At 53.2% G+C, this 20,205-nt stretch overlaps 6 protein-coding genes across 6 annotated transcripts; 2 read left to right on the forward strand and 4 right to left on the reverse strand.

The window, feature by feature from the left end:
• The first annotated feature begins 133 nt into the window (after positions 1–133).
• On the forward strand, positions 134–2,236 carry BO94DRAFT_282790 (U4/U6-U5 snRNP complex subunit PRP3). Its single transcript, XM_025606641.1, has 2 exons — positions 134–2,162; positions 2,216–2,236. Exon 1 carries the CDS (start codon positions 285–287, stop codon positions 2,052–2,054), a length of 1,770 nt encoding a protein of 589 aa, XP_025471492.1. The 5' UTR covers positions 134–284; the 3' UTR covers positions 2,055–2,162; positions 2,216–2,236.
• Positions 2,216–4,463, reverse strand: BO94DRAFT_531666 (RNA-binding snoRNP assembly protein NAF1). The gene has a single exon (XM_025610949.1). The coding sequence runs from the start codon at positions 4,402–4,404 to the stop codon at positions 2,365–2,367; it is 2,040 nt and encodes a 679-aa protein (XP_025471493.1). The 5' UTR covers positions 4,405–4,463; the 3' UTR covers positions 2,216–2,364.
• Positions 4,464–4,667: 204 nt separating this feature from the next.
• Positions 4,668–8,456, forward strand: BO94DRAFT_553616 (dolichyl-P-Man:Man(6)GlcNAc(2)-PP-dolichol alpha-1,2-mannosyltransferase; the record flags this gene model as incomplete). Its single annotated transcript, XM_025613671.1, has 11 exons — positions 4,668–4,744; positions 4,804–5,476; positions 5,527–6,321; positions 6,372–6,513; positions 7,235–7,337; positions 7,387–7,439; positions 7,495–7,618; positions 7,694–8,293; positions 8,315–8,327; positions 8,349–8,363; positions 8,391–8,456. 11 exons carry the CDS (start codon positions 4,668–4,670, stop codon positions 8,454–8,456), a joined length of 2,661 nt encoding a protein of 886 aa, XP_025471494.1.
• A 47-nt stretch (positions 8,457–8,503) lies between these two features.
• On the reverse strand, positions 8,504–10,743 carry BO94DRAFT_531668 (exonuclease V). The gene is made up of 2 exons (XM_025610950.1): positions 10,331–10,743; positions 8,504–10,245 (listed from the first exon to the last, which is right to left on the reverse strand). Exons 1-2 carry the CDS (start codon positions 10,460–10,462, stop codon positions 8,725–8,727), a joined length of 1,653 nt encoding a protein of 550 aa, XP_025471495.1. The 5' UTR covers positions 10,463–10,743; the 3' UTR covers positions 8,504–8,724.
• A 340-nt stretch (positions 10,744–11,083) lies between these two features.
• Positions 11,084–12,041, reverse strand: BO94DRAFT_457975 (Mpv17/PMP22 family protein; the record flags this gene model as incomplete). Its single annotated transcript, XM_025607770.1, has 2 exons — positions 11,084–11,480; positions 11,560–12,041. 2 exons carry the CDS (start codon positions 12,039–12,041, stop codon positions 11,084–11,086), a joined length of 879 nt encoding a protein of 292 aa, XP_025471496.1.
• A 715-nt stretch (positions 12,042–12,756) lies between these two features.
• On the reverse strand, positions 12,757–14,566 carry BO94DRAFT_531673 (MFS general substrate transporter). Its single transcript, XM_025610951.1, has 2 exons — positions 14,422–14,566; positions 12,757–14,366 (listed from the first exon to the last, which is right to left on the reverse strand). Exon 2 carries the CDS (start codon positions 14,078–14,080, stop codon positions 12,941–12,943), a length of 1,140 nt encoding a protein of 379 aa, XP_025471497.1. The 5' UTR covers positions 14,081–14,366; positions 14,422–14,566; the 3' UTR covers positions 12,757–12,940.
• Positions 14,567–20,205: the final 5,639 nt, after the last annotated feature.

Here is a 20,205-nt window from a genome sequence, read left to right on the forward strand (position 1 = left end):
GAAGCAGAAGAGGCGGGATCGTCCGTCTCGACGATGCGAAAAGTTTCACCCAACTTTTTTTCTGCCATGCGACACCGCCGGGGGACCCACGTTGGCTCTGGCTCAATCCCCGTGATTATTGCCGCGCCGGTCGCACTTGCAACTTCCTCTGCATAGTTGACGTCTTGTATCCTTGCCTGGCTGGCCTTCTCCCCCGTCATCTTCCATCGTCTCCCGTCATCACCAACCGTCAGCCTCTCTGCTGATCTTTGTGGGTGAGTGGAGCATTCTTTGTCTCTCAAATCATGGCGGACGTATCAGGCAACATGCTGAAGCGGCCTCACCCCGAGGACGAAGACAAGAACTCACAGAAAAGACCTCGTTCCAATCATGGATCCCCAATGCCCGCCCAAGGGGCGCCCGCCTCGGGCAAAGTTGACATCGAGAAGATGGTGGCCGAAGCAAGAGCAAAAGCAGAAGCTGTGCGTGCTAGACTGCAAGCCGCCAAAGGCATATCGCCATCACCTACACCAGCTGCCTCGAGTGCCAGTCCGACGCCTCCTGCAGCTAGCTCTGCCATGTCGAGATTGGAACAGATGAAGGCTAGAGTCGCAGCTGCTACCGGACGCGCCAACGCTGCAGCTCAGCAACAAATTGTCCCCACGCCAGCCCCTCCACCTCCTCCGTTCGAAGATGAAGATGATGGCTCGTCGCGAGCTCGAGGTGGCCTGGATGTTGGACTTCATCCCGCTTTGCTGGCCGATACGCTTGAGTACCGCGGCGGAAAAGGACGACAGACTTCACTATCGAAAAATCGACGGACTGAATCCCCAGCTACCGCAGGGAGGCCAGATCGAGCCGGACTTGATTTATCTGGACCGTCTCTGGAAGATATCAAGAGCAACCCATACTTCGACCCGAACCTTGGCCCGAAGGCAACAGTTGCAAAGCCACGACAGACGCGACAGCTCATCTTCAACCAAAAGGGCAAGTACATACAGCAGGCGGCTGCTCTCCGTCGGCAGGCCCAATTGGAGGCTATGAAGAAGCGGATCGCAGAGAGAGCACGACAGGCGGGTATTGATGAAGACTTGGACGTGGAAAAGGCTTTCCTCGTGCCAGCCCCCCCAGCGATGGAATGGTGGGATGAAGGTCTGGTGGATGGCGAAGACTATTCGGCCATCGAAAATGACCAGAATCTCAAGATTGATACCCCCGATTCGATTATCACGGTTTACGTCCAACATCCGGTTCTCCTAGATCCTCCGCAAGAAAAGCTTTTACCGGCACAGAAGCCCATGTATCTTACACCGAAGGAACAGGCCAAGATCCGTCGCCAGCGCCGAATGGCAGATCTGAAGGAGCAACAAGCGAAGATCCGGCTGGGTCTCGAGCCAGCTCCTCCGCCAAAGGTCAAGAAGTCTAACCTGATGCGGGTTTTGGGCGAGCAAGCCGTTAAAGATCCCACAGCCGTGGAAGCACGCGTGAACCGGGAAATCGCAGACCGTCGTGAGAAGCACGAGACTGCCAATGCGGAGCGCAAGCTTACGAAGGAGGAACGCCGAGATAAGCTTGCCAGACAACAGGAGACTGATGCTGAGAAAGGTATCTTCATGACTGTTTATCGGATCGATAGCCTCGCCAACGGACGGAACCGCTTCAAAATCAGTAAGAACGCCGAGCAGAACGCTCTCACTGGGGTGTGTGTTATGCACCCTCGGTTCAATCTTGTGATTGTGGAAGGAGGCTCTCATTCAATCAACAATTACAGGAAGCTCATGATGAACCGGATTGATTGGACCGAGAACGCAGGCCCAGGCGCTGTGCGTGAGGGCAACCGGGAAGCCCAAGCCTCGTGGCTAGCTGCTGAAGATGAGCAAACCGGGGATCTGAAAGATCTTAGCTCCAACACATGTGACCTCGTCTGGGAAGGTCAGGTCAAGGGCCGGGCATTCCGCAAGTGGCTAGGCGCGCGAATCTGTGAAACGGATTCTCAAGCCAAGGATGTCTTGGCTCGCGCGAAGCTGGAGAACTTCTGGGTTCTGGCCAAGAGCGCAAAACAGAGCGAGTCGTGAATTCCCGTCCACTTGCAATACTATACCAAGACCCATGGCATTATCACGCTTCTTTAATTCCAATTATCTGTATCATACACCCTAAGTCTCCTTCATGGTAACCCGGTAGTAAGTCTTTACACCATACATGTGCCAAACTTATGAACGTCTAAAGGAAGCAGTAGCGTAACTTTTTATTACCCATCCGAAAGCGATGCCCAGCTCCTAATATGCAACCGAACCCATAACTACGCGAGCAAAAAAAGGGGAAGAATATAATAACAACAGACAACAACGGCGGCAATTAAATCCAACGGATTTCATCATATCATCACGTACGAGGCGGCCCCTGGTTGTTGTTGCTTAATTGCCGCAAAAGATCCAACTGCGCCTTCACCTGGTCGAAATTCATGGTGGGCTGTTGCGGTTGTTGCCCCGGTGCTTGCTGTGGCTGTTGTTGCTGCTGCTGCTGCTGCTGAAGGGCAGCCAAGAACAAGGGGTTTATGTGCACATTAGCAGGAAGCTGCTGGTATGGGTTTGGTTGTTGGTAGGCCTGTTGGAAGGGCATTTGGAAGTTGAACGGCGTTGGCACTGCACCTTGTCCGTAAGGCTGAGATTGCTGAGGCTGGAAGGGTGCGAAGGAGGTAAATTGTTGAGGAAGAGCGTAAGCGCCTTGCGGGGCCGCAGGATACGCTTGCTGGGGGTAAGGGTGGTGTTGTTGAGGTTGAGAGCTCTGCGCCTGGTGCTGCTGGTGCTGGTGCTGGTGCTGGTAGTATGTTTGGCGGTCCTGATGAGAAGTGGATTCGTGGGAGTCCCTTGATCCTGGGCCTCCTCCACGGCCTCCCCGGCCTCCCCTACCGCGGTCACCTCCTCGGCCACGTCCTCTGCCACCGCGGAAGCCGGAGTTGTTTCTGCTAGGGCCGGAGTGGCCATCGGCTTCAACGGGAGCCTCCTGTTGGCGCATCATCTCGTGCAGGTTCTTTGGGCGAGCCAGCGGTGTGTATCCATCGTCAGCCGCATTATCATCGTAGTTGAGCTCGCTCTGGTTGAGCTTGGAGGGACCCGGTGGACCTCTCCTGCCTCTGGCTGGACCATTCTCGTTCCTGGCGTCCTTCTTCTCCTGGCGCTTCTGCTTCAGCTTGCGCTTGTACTCTGCTTCCGCCTCGTCATCGGAGAATTCAACCTCGTCCTCGGCGATTTCCTCATCATGGAAGTTCGATGCATCACTTCCCTTCAGGCCCTTGAGAGGTTGGGTAAAGACGAATGTAGAGTATTCTACAACATAGAACACGTTGGTGCCCTTGGACAGGCCACGCTCAGTGATGGTGGCAGCGGTCGGGTACCGCACGGCATACAGCGGGTTCTCAACCCTTCCAAGCGTCTCGGAAACCACACCGGCGACATTCCGGTTCTCCAGGCAAAGGAGCGAGCCCGCTTCAAGAACCTGATATTCACCGGTCGTGTTGGCTGAGATAAGGAGGGTGTTCTCAACGATTGCCTCCACATGACCCAGAAGCACAACCTTCATCTCGGGTGTGATGGTAATTTCTGGGATCGGGGGCGCTTCTTCATCAATTTCGTTTGCGGTTCTGAGATGGCCACCTGATTTACCCTTTCCGTCTCCTTCGTCGTCGGAACCAAGTTCTGCCTGCATCAAGATCCGCGCTTGTTCTTCGGGGCTCAAAATGGGGTAGTCTTCGTCGTCATCGTCGCTGTCGTCAGAGGAATCGGTGGAAGAGTCATCGGAAGAGGATTCGTAGGGGGAGGAATCGATTTCCCACTCAGGGTGCTCATCGTCCTGTTCGTCCTGGGCGTCTTCTGCGCCATTCATGGCAGATGCTTCCCCGGGTGCGCTTGTACTTTCGATGCCGGTCGCATTTCCTTCTGACTGTTGGGTCTCCTGTTTCTCGTTGGCATCCACCTCCATGGCGTCTATGCCTCCCACAGCAGGCTCCCCCTTGATCCCCTCCATCTTCTCAGCCTCACCCAGCGCGGTTGCTGGCTGGCTGGCAGAAGCAGTACCCTCGTGCTCACCGGCCAAGGTTGTGGTGCTCTGTGATTCAATCTCCTCTGACTGCAGATCTTTGATACTGTCATTGACCAGGTTCAATCCTGGAATCAGTGGGTGGGCATTTGAAGGAACATCCGACTCGTTAGCCTGATTTTGAGCAGCATCGACCTGGTCCTTGGCAGCACCAATGTCTGCTGGCGTTCCTGCAGCCAAAGGGGTGTTGTAGAAATCGCTTCCATCGTCTGCTGGCGTCAAGGAAATAGGTGGCGTATCGATTGTGCAGGGTCTTTTAACCGGGGGGCCTTCAATGGGAACTTCTGAGGAGCCCAGCGTTTGAGCAGGTGGTTGATTATCACTCATCTTGAAAGCTCCAAGGTCTCACGACAAACGGTCTCCCCAGGGCAAGCGAAAAGGTGGACTGGGCGAGGACTGAATCTGCGCCGGGAACTTTTTTTTGCCAGCGGCGGGTTGCCGTGGCGCCGCCTTATCGATAAGCCGCGCTGCTCGCTTCCTTCCGCTTGGTCGGCCGCCGTCGCGAGTCTCTTTCCGAACTGCGCATCCCACGCCATCAGCAAAGTGGGAGAAAAACAGGATTCTTTCAGTAATCACTCCCAGTGACCGATATGGCACCTGCCCGGAGGAAAGGTGAGGCCTCTGCTGGATCCCAGGGGCCAGCGCCTACTCCACACACCAAACAACGGTATGAATTCACCAGCTGGCATCTTCCATTCACAGCTACTTATGGTCATGCTACTCAAGGCCGCCGCCATCACCCTTCTACTTGCCACTCAACATAACGCTCTATCTCTGTGTCATTACCAATGGCATTGCAGCGCTATATGCTCCAATTCAGGATTGCGATGAAGTCTTCAACTTCTGGGAGCCGACTCATTATCTCGGTCATGGATACGGGCTCCAAACCTGGGAGTACTCCCCGGTCTACTCCATTCGAAGCTGGCTGTATGTCTCTACGCATGCGATGATCGGTAAAATTGGATCTTTCGCTCTTAGCAGCAAGTCTTCCGAATTCTACGTGATCCGACTCTTCCTCGCGATGGTATGTGCGGCTTGCGAAACCCGACTATACTCGGCCATCTGTCGTACCCTAAGCCCCCGTATCGGCCTCCTCTTCCTCATGATCGTTGCATTCAGTCCCGGCATGTTCCATGCATCGACAGCTTTTCTTCCGTCCAGCTTCACCATGTACATGTCTATGTTGGGTTTGACAGCGTTTCTGGACTGGCGAGGGGGGCAGAAAACAGCGCAAGGGATCATGTGGTTCGGGCTCGGTGCGATTGTCGGTTGGCCATTTGCTGGAGCTCTGGTGATTCCTCTTCTACTTGAGGAGGTGCTCATTGGCTTCTTTTCGTCCAACGTCCGAGGAGTATTCCTTGGCGTCCTGAATGGTGCTATTAGGTGCCTCGTGATCCTGGTATGCTTTCTCCAATGTTTCAAGCATCTGCTTTATGCTAATCTATTCAGGCTATGGAGGTAGCTGTTGATTACGCTTTCCTGCGCAGACTTGTTGTTGTACCGTGGAACATCGTTGCGTACAACATCTTTGGCGGGGAGGGCAGAGGTCCCGAAATCTTCGGAACTGAGCCATGGACATTCTATATTCGGAACCTGGTGCTCAACTTCAACATTTGGTTTGCTTTCGCCATGGCCGCTGCGCCTCTGTTGGCTCTCCAGGCTCTTTTCCGGCCCCGTGCGACCAGCGTGCAGACCTTGTTGAGAACTGTGACTCTCATCACTCCGTTCTACATGTGGTTTGCCATTTTTACCGCTCAGCCCCATAAGGAGGAACGGTTCATGTACCCAGCATATCCGTTCCTTGCCCTCAATGCGGCCATCTCCTTCCATATGGTTCTGTCGTTCATCGGCTCCAGCAACCCGCAGGATCTGGTCGGACGCGTGTCCCCAAAGATCAAACTTGCAGTGGTGATGTCGGTGGTTCTTGTGGCCCTCAATGCTGGCCTACTGCGAATTGCCGGCATGATCAGCGCATACAATGCTCCGCTGAAGGTATTCGCGCCGCTGGAGCAGCCAGGGGTTGCTCAGCCAGGCGATTCGGTGTGTTTTGGCAAGGAATGGTATCGGTTCCCGTCCTCGTTCTTCCTTCCCAACGACATGCGGGCCAAGTTCGTCCGCAGTGAATTCCAAGGACTGCTTCCGGGCGAGTTTCCCGAGGCCGCCGGCTTCTCGGCTCTCTTTGAGGGAACCTCGCAGATCCCAACGGGTATGAACGATCGCAATGAGGAAGATCCCGGCAAATACGTAAGCTCTCTTCTCTCCCTATCTCTCTCACATGCTTATCTTCGAGGCAGGTCGACATCTCGCAATGCTCCTTCCTGGTGGACTCGGAATTCCCGAGCCGGGAGGCAACCGAACTGGAGCCGGCTTACCTCCACAAAGACGCGCAGTGGGAGAAGCTGGCATGCCATAGCTTCTTGGATGCGTGGCAGACGGGTCTTCTGGGGCGATTGATTTGGACACCGGATTTGCCGATGGTCCCAGAGCCTCTCCGGCGGAAATGGGGCGAGTACTGTCTCCTCCGGAGACGCTGAGGAAGATGGGGGGTGGAGCGTGGGTGAGGCTACTGTAAATAGATTTCTCCCCCGGTTGCCCTGGTTTGTATTGCGGATGCGTGGCTGCAGCCCACCTGTGATCGAATTGAAAGTCGTCTTGGCTGGCGGTGTGGTGGCCTTGCCTGATTGGGGAAAGATATCCCCGGGCGATAAGTTGATCTTCTTGCTTATCATCCATCGGCTCTCGCATCCGATTAACCCTTCGGGCAACTTCCTGGCGCCGTGCATCATCTGCATAGCTTGTTGTGGTCTTCCATAGTCTACTTCGTATATATCTCCAAGCTCTGGTCCCTACTCCATCTCCGCCATGATGGTACGGCCTTCTTTTCTGCTCCCTAGAATTCCCATCCCGGCATCATGCTTCTTGAACCCTTCCATGGCGGCCAGTCCCACTTCTACAACCTCGCCCTTATCGGCGCGATAACCAGCTTGGGCGTCTGGATCATCACTCGCGTTTTCCAATGGTGGACGACATCCAAGCCAGGTGTCTCCAGACAATCAACCCCAGATCTGGAGAAGAAGTCGGCAACCAGGAAACCGGGAGGTGAGCCACGTATCACACCCCAGTCCTAGACACAACTAACCATTCCCCCATCTTGTAGAATGGATCCCATCAGACTTCAAGCGACCTCCAGCGTCGCCCTATCCCAACTGGGACGTCCACACGACGAAACCCATCCCCTATCGACCGTTTAGATACGGGCCGTGAGTGATCTCAACCCGCTTCTACACCCACCAATCTCACAACCAGCAGAAAGTATTTCGTCACAATGGGCCTGCGAAGTATGAAATGGGACGAATGGATCGGTAGGTTCCTTTTCACTCACCACCGTCACACCACAACACTGACAGCCCCATCCAGAACTCGACAACCACTACCTCCGCTACCACGCCGACAAGGCCCGTCGCATCCAAGAACGAGGCGACAAATGCTGCAGGACAGCCCCCGAAGCCATGGACGCCGCCATCGAGCTCCTGGAAGAGCTGTAAGCCCCTCCTCCTCCTCCTCCTCCTCCTCCTCCCCCTCTCCCTCCCCTCACCACTAACCCCAACCAACCCAGCACCACCTACCTCCCCGAACGCTACCCCAGCATGTTCCTCAAAACCCCCACGGGAATAACCAACCTCATCACCCACGAAACCTTCAACATCACCCAACGCCCCCTCCCCGAAGACCCCATGACGATCTGCGCCCGCCTAGTCCAAGACGACCTAGCCATCATGCTCGAAAAGCCCGACGGCGAATACTACCTTCTCGCGGGCGCCGTCCTCCTCGCCGGCTTCTGGCGCCTTGAAGACAAATACCAAATGCGGCTCTCCGAAATCCACACCTCCGGCTCCGTGCCCCAATACAAAGAAAAGCTCGAAAAGGGAATGATGAATTTCTTCCGTCGGTTAAAACCCGAAGACCCTGTCCTCCGGAATAACTATTTCATTCAAGTGGATGATAATCTCGCCTGGTCGCATAGTATTGGGTCCGAGGACTCGGAGGATGTGTCGTGGAGTACGGCGGAGAAGAACAAGGCGATTAATCATCATTATTTCAGATCGGAGAGACAGTCGTTAAGGAGGTTGCCGAAAACAGGGGCCGTGGTGTTTACCATTCGGACGTATTTTGAACCCGTCACGGCGATTGCGGACGAGGATTATGTTCCGGGACGGTTGGCTTCGGCGGTGAGGAGTTGGGGGGATGATGTGAGTAGGTATAAGGGGAAGGAGAAGTATGAGGAGGTGTTGTTGGAGTTTTTGGATCGGAAGCATGAGGAGCAGGTGATGAGGGGGTTGGATGTGGAGGGCGAGGAGGTGAGGAAGTATCCGTTTTGATATTAGGGATTTTTTGGCTTGTGGCATATGGGTTTATGTGGTATATGACTTTATCTGAGCGATGCAGAAATGGTTTCTGTTGCTTGTAGAGTGTATATAGTGTGGTGGCATCCACCACGCATAGAACTAGCATACATGCATGGTACTAAACACCACGCCACGATCTACCTACCTGTCGTATCCATAACGCCAACACATAATCAACCAACCTGCACCAACCGTGTAAATGTATAGATACACCCACCCAACCGTAATCTAGTACAATAAATCAAACATTAACATCGTATTCCTCTGCTTTTCGCCCCCTGCTGCGTCTTGCATACGTCCACTCCCGCTCCTGTCGCCACGAACATTCTTCCTTGAACTCGCAGATGCGACACTTCCACGCCTCCATGACTTCCACGCCGCGGGGATCGCGCTCGCCACGCCACCAGTGCATCTGGTCAGTGATGTAGGAGGTCATGGAGGTGGGGTCGAAGAGGAATGACCGACTGCCCAGGACGCGGGGTTGGAGTTCCGCTGTCGGCTTGGAGGAAATATATCGGGCTGTGAGAAGCGGGGAGAGGATCGTCGGGTATTGTTCTAGCATGCGGGGCTGGAATTCAGAAGGGATGGAGGGCGCCACGGAGAGGGAGTCGGAGGGTGGGAGAAAGGTGAGACGGAGTTGCTCCTTCATTAGGCTCCAGAGGGAGGTGAGCGTGTTGTGGGTGAGGAGGATGCTGGTGGAGTCTTGGCTGGTTGAAGAAGGGGGTGGAGATGCAGATGAAGACTGGGAGGAGTGTGGGGATTGACGGCGCTCGATGGCGTCTTGTGGAGTGGGGATGTAGTCGGGGTCAAATTCTTGCGATACCAGGGCGTCGAAGAATTGGTCATTGAGGCCGCCGACTTCCGCAATGAAGGCGTCCGTGAAGGGCTTGTTGGAGTCGAGGTTGTACCGCGAGGCGAGGAGTTCAATGTTCACGTCGTCGCTGGTGGCGAGGCGGTTGAGCATGTGGTAGTAGAGTTGGAGTTGGAGCAGCGTGGGTCGGAATGAGGTACTCTTGACCGTTGGGGCAGAGCCACTGCCGCGCGTCTTGACGTCTGTGAGGTAGATCCGGGGGATGTGAGGCACATTAGACTCCTGGCTACTGGCCATCATGTCCGGGTCCTCTGTTTCTTTCGGCGCATTTTCCTGCTCGTACACGTCCGACAAGAGCCTTCCACCTCCCGTCGCGGAGAGCAGGTAATCCGACAGCGACATCTGGTACTCGGGCAGAATGGCCCTCGACGCCTCGATATCGGCATAGTAGGTAGCCGCCGTCGCCTCCAGCTCAGAGTCTGGACACTCGTAGGAAAGCTGATCGATCACACCAGTGACCAACTCCCCATCCACCAAGCCCCAGACCTCCAGCTCGCGCGTGATCCCATATTCCCTCAACATGCGTAGTCCCTGGATGATATTCCAGATGCGCAATGCCAGCGCATCCTCCTTGGTCGTGATATCCACCGGAACAGTAGTGTAAATCTCATCCTCAAGCGTCTTGTGAATCGTACTGCCCAACTTCATCGCGGGAGTCCTCCGCTTCCTCCCGAACTTCGTCAGCGTATACCAATACTGAAGCTCACACCACGCCGGCGAAATCAGATCCGTGACCGAAAAAGCCTTATGCGGGGGCCGCCGAAACCGTTCCACCGGTGACCTGGTATCCAACTCAGCATTCACATCGTTTATCCGTTCTTCGTGACGAGCCGCCTGTCGTTCGCGTTCTTTTTCGCGCCCTTCAGTCGAATCTGGATGCTCAACTAAACGCTTCGAGTATAGTGTCAGCCTCGGACCTGTCCAATCCAACTAGTAAAAACACAGATGAGGAACGAAAATAAGAAGGGGGAACTACCAGACGCGGTACGAATGTAGCCTGGAATCGGCGCTGCTCTTGCGCCACCACCCGGCCGATTCGATTGAATCTGCCATGCAGGCTTCTCTCGCCCCAGTACCCGAGGCACCCGGCTACTCGAGGAATCCGCATACTGGTCTTCAATGTCTTGAATTACGGGCGCGATGGGAGGCGGAGATGTTTGAGCGATTGCTGCTGGGGTTGCTGTTGCTGTTACTGCAGGAGTGGAGGTGGCGTGAGAATCCGGGGCGACCTTGGCGAGTAGGTCGTCCAGCAGCGCCTCTTCTTCCGGGGAGAAGTCGGATCCGTAGTCGGTGCTGCTGTCGCTGTCGTTGAATCCTCCAGGAATTATAGGGGTTGCTGGAGAAGGGCAGGACATGCCTGCAATGCGAGCGAGGGAATCATGTCGTGCGTGCTGGTTCATTGAAGGGAGAAACGAAGGGCCAGTCGCGCAACGCTCAAAGTTTGGGTCGGACGCTCGGATCCCCACGTCATCGTCCATCAGCCCATCGCAGACTCCAGCTCTTTCTTTATTCTCTTCTTCTTAATATTGCTTGTTATGCAGACATCTCCCCAAGTTGGGTATCTATGCCAACAATGTCTAATCAAGTCTATGTTCTGCGCGTTCTAACCAGTGCTAATCTATGACCCAGCAAGTCTATATCAAACCATTTCACTCCACCACATGTCTCGGGGATATCACATCCAACAAACGAAAGAAGAAAGAAACGAAAGAGCGTCAGACGAATCCCTCTATGCATTCATAGCCACCGCACCCACACCCACCTCCACCGACGCCAACTTCTCCGCCTCAACCTCACGCGCCGCCTTCTGATTCAACCAACTCAGATACGTCTGCCACCCAACGGCAATGACTCCCGAGAAGATGCTCCGGAACTGCGGCGCGACATACATGAAGCTGAAGGCCGTAACCGCAGGCCACAGCTTAACACTATTCGAGATACTAGTCGGCAACGCGACCTTCAACCGCTCGAAGGTCTCCTCGAGCGACTTGCCCGTCATCAACGACTGCAGACCGAAGAAATAGGTATTGAAAACTGGGGTGAAGACCGCCTGCTGCACGCAGACCTTGGTCAGGATGGAAAGAAGTTTGGAGGAGTAGTTGAAGTTGTGGTGCAGGAACATGAACCTTGATTTCCAGATGTCAGCCAACCACATCCACATCCACACTCACACATTCTCAACACAACACCGCGACAAGAACATACCATTTATACGTCGGAATCGCACTCCCAACTCCCACCGTCAGATGTCGCAGCGTCCTCCACGGATCATACCCTCCTCCTCCAACCGTCTGCTTCTCCCCTTCATCGCCCTGTCCCTCCGACGACGAAGGGATATTATCCGGCGGAAACAACAACTGCGCCCCTAAATCACCACAGAGATACACAATGATCGTGCTGACCACTTGCGTGGTATATGGTCGCCTGTCCTGCACGCGCGAATATGCCCCCGCCACTCTTCCCACCGGACCGGCCTGGATTCTCTGAATGAGTGTCCGCGATCCCGATACCGATCCTGGTCCCGATACAGCGACCGGTCCCGGCACCGTGGCAGCCGGCTGTGGGTTGTGTTTCTCAGGAACGGGTTCGGATTTGGGTGTTGACGATGTAAGGTGTCTTCGGGAGCGTATTGTTCGCGGCGACGACCGCAACGGTATTCGTCGGACAAGGAGAGTGTGCGTATTCATGGTGAATTTGCGACCTGACTAGGTATAGACCTCGTAGGAAGAAATGTCTGTCCACAGACGATATATTTGGCGCAGAGAAGGTAGAAGGAGAAACCGTCGAAAAGAAAAGTTTCGGGGGTTAGTTAGATAGTTGGTTGGTAATTAGTCCTGCTGACGACGGGATATCGATGGCGGAATCAACGGGCGCAACCAAGTGATGGATGGGTGGATGGCTAACTAGGGACGCAGCAGCCACGTCTTCCTGAGCCGGTTGCTGTTTAGGTACCCAGCCAACAAAAAGCACGATAGATAGAATGAACGTATCCAAAACTAATTTCAGGCGAGAAAGCAGAGCGACAACCCAAGGCCATGCCTCCCTCCTGGCTCGTAAAAAAAGTTCCGAAGTTTATCAGCATCGGCACCGCATAAGCCCGCGGTAGCCGAGGTCGGTCCCTATCTCCGATCGGTCGGAGATGATGACTGGCGGATCACTGCCCCGATTTATCCGGCAGCCTTACAGATTACGACAGAAACATCAGACACAGGCACAGACACATTGCAAAGGATTAATTCATTATGTTGTTATGTTGTTATGCTCACTTGGTGAGGGTCTATCGTTCGAGATGTATAAAACAAAACACCGCCATCTATCATGCAAATGCAAGCTAAAGGTAAAAGAGAGAAAAAAGGAATCAAAGGGTATATCACCATGCAAGTCGTCTAACAATCACATCGGTTTTTTGCTTTCTTGCCATCATTCACATCTCGCGTTGACACGGATCGTGTCTATAACGAGGAGTCGGAGTGGGGGGGAAGTGGAGTAATAAGTACTAAGATTATTCACAGGGTCGGTAGTAGAGGTATCACAAGATGTCTCCTTTCGTGGACTAAGTCGAGTCCGTCTCCGGGGAGAACGTGACTTATTGCTTGAAGGATTCGCGGGTGTTCACCCGGTCGATGTCATACGGGCTTCCCTCGTACAGGGACTGCTTTGCCGAACGAGTCGAGGCCTTGGTGTTGATCCGGTGCACCGCGGGCAACTGTTCAGTGCTCGAGTCGGAGTCGCCAGCGTCGACCTCAGCGGCTGGGGCCTCAGTACGGTCGAACTTCTCATCTGCCTGGACTTCCTCCTGGGGCTCGGGCTGCTTCGCGAACTGCGCAAGCATGTTGCGCATGAAGGCGTCGGACTCGGCGGCGTACTTGCAACGAGTGCGGATCGCAGCGCCGTACTTATAGAACAGGAAGGGGAACGGGACACAGGCGAGGGCCAAGAATGCCGGAATGCAGGTGGCCCAGTGGATACCCAGGTTCTCATACATGTAGGTGGTGAACAGAGGGAACACGGCACCGAAGACGGACCGCATCACCGAGTTGGCCGCCAGGACGGACGCGGCAAAGATGGTGTAAGTGTCGATCAGGTAAGACAGATTGCTTAGGAACACCAGGACCAGACCGAAGCCGAAGGGAGCACCGGCGGCGACACTGGCCATCCAGTGGATCGAAGGAGCGTCGGTCCATGCGAACCAGAAGAGACCGATCGGAACAGCAAAGGACGCCACCATGCATGGGGGCAGACGGGCCTCCGGGGGAGCGAACCCACCGTGTTTCTCCTGAGTCCTGATATAGCGCTTGTTGTCGAAGATGTTGTAGGCGACAGCAGCCATCATGCCAACCATGATACCCAAGAAGGGAAGACTGCCAACACCCTGGTTCCACCCACGGTACTCCTCAAAGACAATCGGGTAGGCGTCGAACAACATGTACAGGGTGCCGTAGACGATGGCCATGTACAGGGACAAAAGGAACACAATCGGCTCCTTGAACAACAAGAGCCACGGGCGCGACAGTGCAACTTTGAAGGCTTGCTTGAGGGTCGTCTTGCCTTGGTCGATGTCAAGCTTGCTCTGGTACACCTTACCAGAGAGCTTGCTCAATCTCTCGGCACGGCGACGAAGAAGGACAGGCGCATATGTCTCGGGGACGGTGAGCGAGCCGATGATCCAGACGACTCCGGAAAAGGCACCCAGGAAACCCATCACCCATCTCCATCCAGCGTTCATACCCAGGAAGCCGCCAATGATCGGACCCAAGACGGGACCTGCGTTGCAACTGTTAGCTGCAGGCGATGGGGCTACAGTGAGGGAATCGAAACCTACCAAGGAATGGGGCAGCAGCGAACAGACTCGTGGCGATACCACGTTGCTTGGCAGCAAACATATCGGCAATGACACCACCTGCATTGGTCATGGGAGAGGACCCAAAGGAGCCAGCAAAAAATCGAAGGATGATGAGGGTCGCGGTGTTTTGCGAACCGGCACTACCTGCGCTGAAAGCCGTGAGAGCCAGGTAAGTGATGCAGAAGATGATCTGTCGGCCAAACATTTCACTGAAAGGAGCCCAGAGCAAGGGACCTGTGATTGTTAGCCATATGCTTGGGGTCCAAAGCCACCACGAGGGGAAAGACATACCAACTGCGAAACCAAGGACGAAGAGGGAGACACCGAGAGTTGCGACTTCAGTGCCAATCTCGAACTGTTCTTCAATCTCAAGAACACCGCCAGTGTATCCGGAAGAGACCAGGGCAACGGCCAGGGTTGCGATGGCCATGACCATGGTAAACGACCATTTCTTCGCCGCACTGAATTGCATTGGATTACGGGGGTCCTCGGGAAGCCATGTCACAACATAGGGATCCTCTTCCGTGCCCGAGCCGGGGTAGGGGTGGTCGATAATCTCTTGGGTGACAACGCCCTGGTCGGTGATTAGGCGCCAGAATGGGATCTTGCGACTTGCAGGCGCCTCGATCGTCGAGGGCACACCCTTGTCGCTCGCCATGGGGGAGGAGTGTAGTTTGTTCGCGATATGCGGAGGGACTAGAACGAGTGACGGCGAAATGTTTGCGTTATTTGTGGATCGGTCGAGCCGAGGTCGAGTGTCGAGAGTGGGTGGGGATCGGACGTCCAAGGGGAGGCTGGATTGGGTAAGATCCTGATCTGGATATGAGGGTATATAAGGGTATGAGATGGTCTCCAAAGGCGAGAGACGTCAAAAAAGATCAACAAAGCTGATCACAACCCTAAAACAAGGTTACGAAAGTCTACTCCGTAGGGATGATCAAGGATGGACCCCCCGGTTATATATACAGATCGAACGGGCCCACGAAATTTCTGTTCCTTTCTCTCCATCGAGTGCCAAGCGGCGTCACTACGACTAATCGTTTGGATTTAGCCTCGGGATCAACACCGGTTTCAGTCAGAGGAACGGAGGGGAGCTGCGCAAAACGCCCCCCGACCCAAGGGAGCACCGCCCACCCGAGTCGAAAAGGGGGGCCGCGGCCGATGCCTGCGCATTACGCCAGACTTATGCAACGCATTAGCTGGAGTGGAGGCAATGTTGAGGGCCTCGAGATTGATCTGGCTCGGCTGAGGTGGACCGAACCAGTCCTGGAGGCTCAGGATCCATGGGCGAATCCGCGCGCCTCGTGGCAGGATGGAGTCATCCAGGACAATTTCTTCCACAATTTCGTTCCTGATTAGTCCAGGTTTGGCGGTGGGGCATCTCCGTTGGGTAGGAACTATCGCGAGCGGTCGAGCTATCTGTCGATGAGAGTTACCGAGGTTCAGATAGAAGGCCTATCTGGACGGCGCCTTCTAGACCCCGCGACGGACCAGAGGTTTGACGAGCCAAGCCGCGACTATTGTACTTGGTCTCAGGGACTGTGGATAGCTACGAGGTCGTTCATCGCCGGAGGAAAGGTATGGCTCCGGCAAGACTCGAGAAGAAGTAGGGCCATTTTGGACCAGGGCGATTCGAGCTGCAGAACGCCGATCTGACAAGAAGCCGCTGTTGTCTTCAGTCTTCACAACAATCTGCATTCAGCATTGTCGCATACCGAGCTGGTTGTGGTTAGCGTCTTCGCGACGGCAGGTGATCCACGGTCAGCTAGCCCGATCAGGCCTAGGGTGAAGATTTCTGCCCGTTCCAGAAGGGCGGGCAGGCGGAGGGGTTCCGACGGCATAACGCCAGCGCGATCATAACCCAGTCTGACTGACGCCTGTGCAGCTGTGGCTTGCACAGAGGAGTGAACACTTTAAGATAATGGGATCCGCTGCTAGTAGCACTGTCCGTGGATTCGTCAGAATCGGAGCAGCTATCATCATGCGGTACGCTCATTGGGGCGACATATCCGACGTTGTCTGATCCAAGGATCATTCGTGGATCATCTGGTTGTTTGTTTGTGACAGGCTAAGCGCCAGCTAATCTGGTGAATCACACTTGGCCGTGAGTTAGTCGCTGATGTTCCCTGAGACTGGATTCATATCTACCTAGGTACTCCGTAGCAACCTTGCCTTGACTACTGGCATTAGTCGCAATTGTTTCAGACCTGCAGTCCCCATTCTGCGGGGAATATTATCGCCAACTCAAATTGAGGATACTTCAATGACACTTTCGCAAGAGTGAATATCATGACCAGTGCTAATTCTGCATTACTTCAATCATGGATTAATTATCGATCAAGCTGGCAGATGCACTGATGCAGAAGCCGTGGTCCGTCGGCCATCCCGTCGACCCACCAGCCTTAAGGTTTTCGCTGTGCTTTTGACTCTTTGAGAGGCTGATGAATATTGTCTCAGATAACACGAGTCATCCCCGGAGAGATTACTAATCTCCAACATCAAAGGGCAACAGAAGCCGATGAAGAGCAGGTGATCGTAGTATGAATGTCATACGTTGCACCCATGTATCCGCGCCATTTCAGAAGGCATCGCTCGCGCAAGTGATATGACGAATCTGCAGCAGGAAGTAACTGTTCTGACCTCTGAGATCGATTGCACTGACCGATATTTGATCCTTCACACTCGTGCGATGGAATACGAGTTAGACACGCAACGACCCCGGCTCCATCTCACATCAGACCATGATAGGCTCCGATCGTGCCCGCCATCCGGGGAGTTTTCAAGGTTGTGATATTTCCAACGTCGGGCACACGCGCTAGGCTCCGATCAGGGAAGCTGCCTTGAACATCCTTATTGCTTCTTCAGGCAGCCAAATGGCAACCGCGGTCTGTGCTCCGAGTGCGGATCCGAATCGGTACTCCGTATCCCGTGTCGGAATATCTCGTGTCCCAAGGGGCCAAGATATTCTAGCCCTACGGGTCGGATCAACAGCTTTCTGACTTTTCAACTTATCATCATTACCTAGGACAGTCAAAGCCCGATATCTCGGTCTTACCGTATCACAATCATCCTCGTGGTCGGCTGACTGCATCGTTTATCTCGGCTAGCAGGGTTTCCCAGTGGCTAGCGGTAGAATATCTTAGGTGCCGCGATATCATTGGCCTCAAGCCATCAGATAGCTGCAGACCCCACTAGCTCTGCGCTATTAAATAACTTAAAGATACCTACCCCGACATACTTGCGCTGTTCACATCCAGGCATCTCGAAATTGCGACGCTGGTTAGTGCAACTCATACATTTGACTAGTCCGAATAACTCGCGTTACCGCAACTTTGATGGCAACTCACCAGCATTGGGCATGTCTGCGAAAGAGAGACTGGCCTTGGAGTTAGCTCGTGGGTATCATCAACTCTTGCCGCCCTGTCCCTCTAGGAGCATGGGTCCTGAACACTGTTCTTTTGAGACCATATCAACCTGAAGTTAGAAAATCGACTGTCCTGAGAATAGAATTTCACTACTAGAAAGCCAGTGGTCAGATTTGCACGCAATATATAATCTAGAATAGCCTCACTTACTCGGAAAAGACCACTCACTGCCAATGGGAACGCGAGACTTACCTCTCGCAATCCTTGACACCATGTCCTGTTGAAATAGTCAGGCGGTCGTTCCTTGAACCAGATCAACATAGTCTTCCATAGACCATCGATCCTGAAGCGAACGACAAAGGTGATTACGGTATCTTGTACAACCTGCTTGTCGACGCTTTTCGATGACACCTTGAGAGAAAAGCCATGTTAGCAACATCTTCCTTTAAGATAAGTAATATCAGAATTATATCATAAACATCAAGAGATTACCATGCCTCAGATCCCTTCGGCCTGACGATCAACAACCATTATTACCACCCGCAGCCTCTGCGATGTAATGCAGAGCTTCCATAGCACAGTCAATATCCGACTCAAGATGATCCTAATCACTGGAATGTAACGTCACCTATAAGTGAGAAAACAGCATCGGAAACTCAGTTATGCGAACAGAAATGAAACATGGTGGACGAGATAGCAACGTACCTCAAACATGCCTTTTGGCAGTCGGTGCTGGAAACTCCAGGATGAATTCAATCAATATCCATCAATATTCACAAGAAATTTCCATAAACTGATCTCGCGGGGGTGGAGGGGATGGAAGGAGGGTGAACCCACAAATCCAGAATCGAATCAAAGAATGGTACCAATTCAATACAAACCACTTAGCCAACCGTATCGTATCACCTGATGACAGAGCTCACTATTTCGAATTACCTACCTACTTCTCCATGGGGCCTATTCCCGGTCGAGGGATAGTTGATTTGCTTCCATGGTTCTTGATCACCATCCTAACTTATGATATTAAGACTTGGAATACCAGCATAGACGCTGAAGTTAATTATAATCCTCTCAATTGGGGGGGGTATATATTTGAGCTGCAACATTATCAGCTCGTGAGGCATTTTCCTACCAACACGGGTCTGAATATCAATTTTATAATATTTTCTAGGCATCCAGAGAGCAAAGAGAATATCATCAGTGATGAGAGATTTTAGGGGTAGTGTCATCAAAGTTTATTTATGAGTGCATTCCATCCCAACTCCTTCAATCAAGTCGCTAATTATACCCTTCCTTGAGCAGATTATTCTAAGCATCTTACGACTTACGAAGTCGACTAATAAAACCATAGCTAGGTGCTAGTCAGTCCTTGTATGTCAACGATTATGACTCCTCCCTGCTACGGCCAAATTATGTCTTCCCTATTCATGCTCGAGCTCGTATATTTGACAATCTATTGATGGCCTCAAAGCCTTGGGATCTGGACTGTGTGCTTGAAATTCGGATAGTATGGAAGGTTTGATCGCTGTCAGGGCTGTGTCAGGTTCAGATGAAGAAAGTGTACGGCTTCTCATTCCGTTGTGATGTAGTAATTACTGGGTGTTGGAGCTATCGATAATGATCAGAGGGGACTGACTATATGGGTCGATATAGGCAGTGCCAAATTCAATCGAAGGGGATTCAGGATGTTGAGTTTTCGTGGACCCAATCCTCGACACGTTATATATAATTCCGGTTCTACCACTCTAATTCTCGTAAGGTGATATGTAGGAACTCAAGTAACTGAAGGAAGAGCAAAAAGCATTCTCTCGCGATATACTAGTATCAACAATGATGGTGCAATTTTCTCTGTCTTCTGCGGCTGCTATAATATCATAACCCATTTGCGATTCATCTCCAATTTCAAGGCCGCCTACGACGAGTAAATGATGCAGGTTTTCCGCCCGAAACGCGTCCCAGTGGTTGTTCTAGATGATGAAGGGAATCTGACACTCCTGGGTGCTGTATACCCTCCAAATATCTCACATGACTTCCTTATCGCGCACACATTGATCCCATGCCCTACGCCGAAATCAATGATTATAAAGTCCCACTGTCGAGCCGTCTGACCTCATCACGCATCCAAGGTCGCCTGATAAAGCACCACCATTGTCCCCAGCCCATACCAAATGTTTTTCAGCATTCGGATCGGTGTATCCCAACCCCTTTTGGTCTCTTCTTCTGCGCAAACGAAGACTGTAATAGCCGGCGGATTGTACAAGAGGATAGGGCGCTTCCAACGGGGATCTGCAACTCGCGATAGATTCCGATAAGCTAGCTCGCTGGTGTGGGATCCTTGCTAGCTGGGAGGTTCTTTGGACGACCACTATGCGATGAAGGGGCTTGATACTTGGGTTGAGTCGGCCGGTAGATAGTGCTTGATCGCAAAGCATGGCATCGAGGGTATAGGGTGTGTATTCGCCTATAGTCTCAGTCAATATCGTGAAATTCACGGCATCTTGCTCGTATATTTGGAATAAATCTCTTTGATCCGGAACTAATGAGGAAGGTCAGTGGGTCAGGACGTGATGATTATGATGACGACGACGATCATGTACGCGCTGTCCCGCAGGGGAGTTGGTGAGGGTCATGCTGCAGCGGAAG

This window comes from Aspergillus sclerotioniger, assembly GCF_003184525.1.
Source record: "Aspergillus sclerotioniger CBS 115572 chromosome Unknown BO94scaffold_4, whole genome shotgun sequence".
Taxonomy (NCBI): domain Eukaryota; kingdom Fungi; phylum Ascomycota; class Eurotiomycetes; order Eurotiales; family Aspergillaceae; genus Aspergillus; species Aspergillus sclerotioniger.

Bases quoted from the DNA above. Each gene is read 5' to 3' on its own strand.
- BO94DRAFT_282790 (XM_025606641.1), top strand. From the start codon at position 285: ATGGCGGACGTATCAGGCAACATGCTGAAGCGGCCTCACCCCGAGGAC.
- BO94DRAFT_531666 (XM_025610949.1), bottom strand. From the start codon at position 4,404: ATGAGTGATAATCAACCACCTGCTCAAACGCTGGGCTCCTCAGAAGTT.
- BO94DRAFT_531668 (XM_025610950.1), bottom strand. From the start codon at position 10,462: ATGCGGATTCCTCGAGTAGCCGGGTGCCTCGGGTACTGGGGCGAGAGA. The intron at 10,246-10,330 runs GTAGTTCCCCCT...CTATACTCGAAG, and splicing joins CTACATTCGTACCGCGTCTG to CGTTTAGTTGAGCATCCAGA.
- BO94DRAFT_531673 (XM_025610951.1), bottom strand. From the start codon at position 14,080: ATGAACGCTGGATGGAGATGGGTGATGGGTTTCCTGGGTGCCTTTTCC.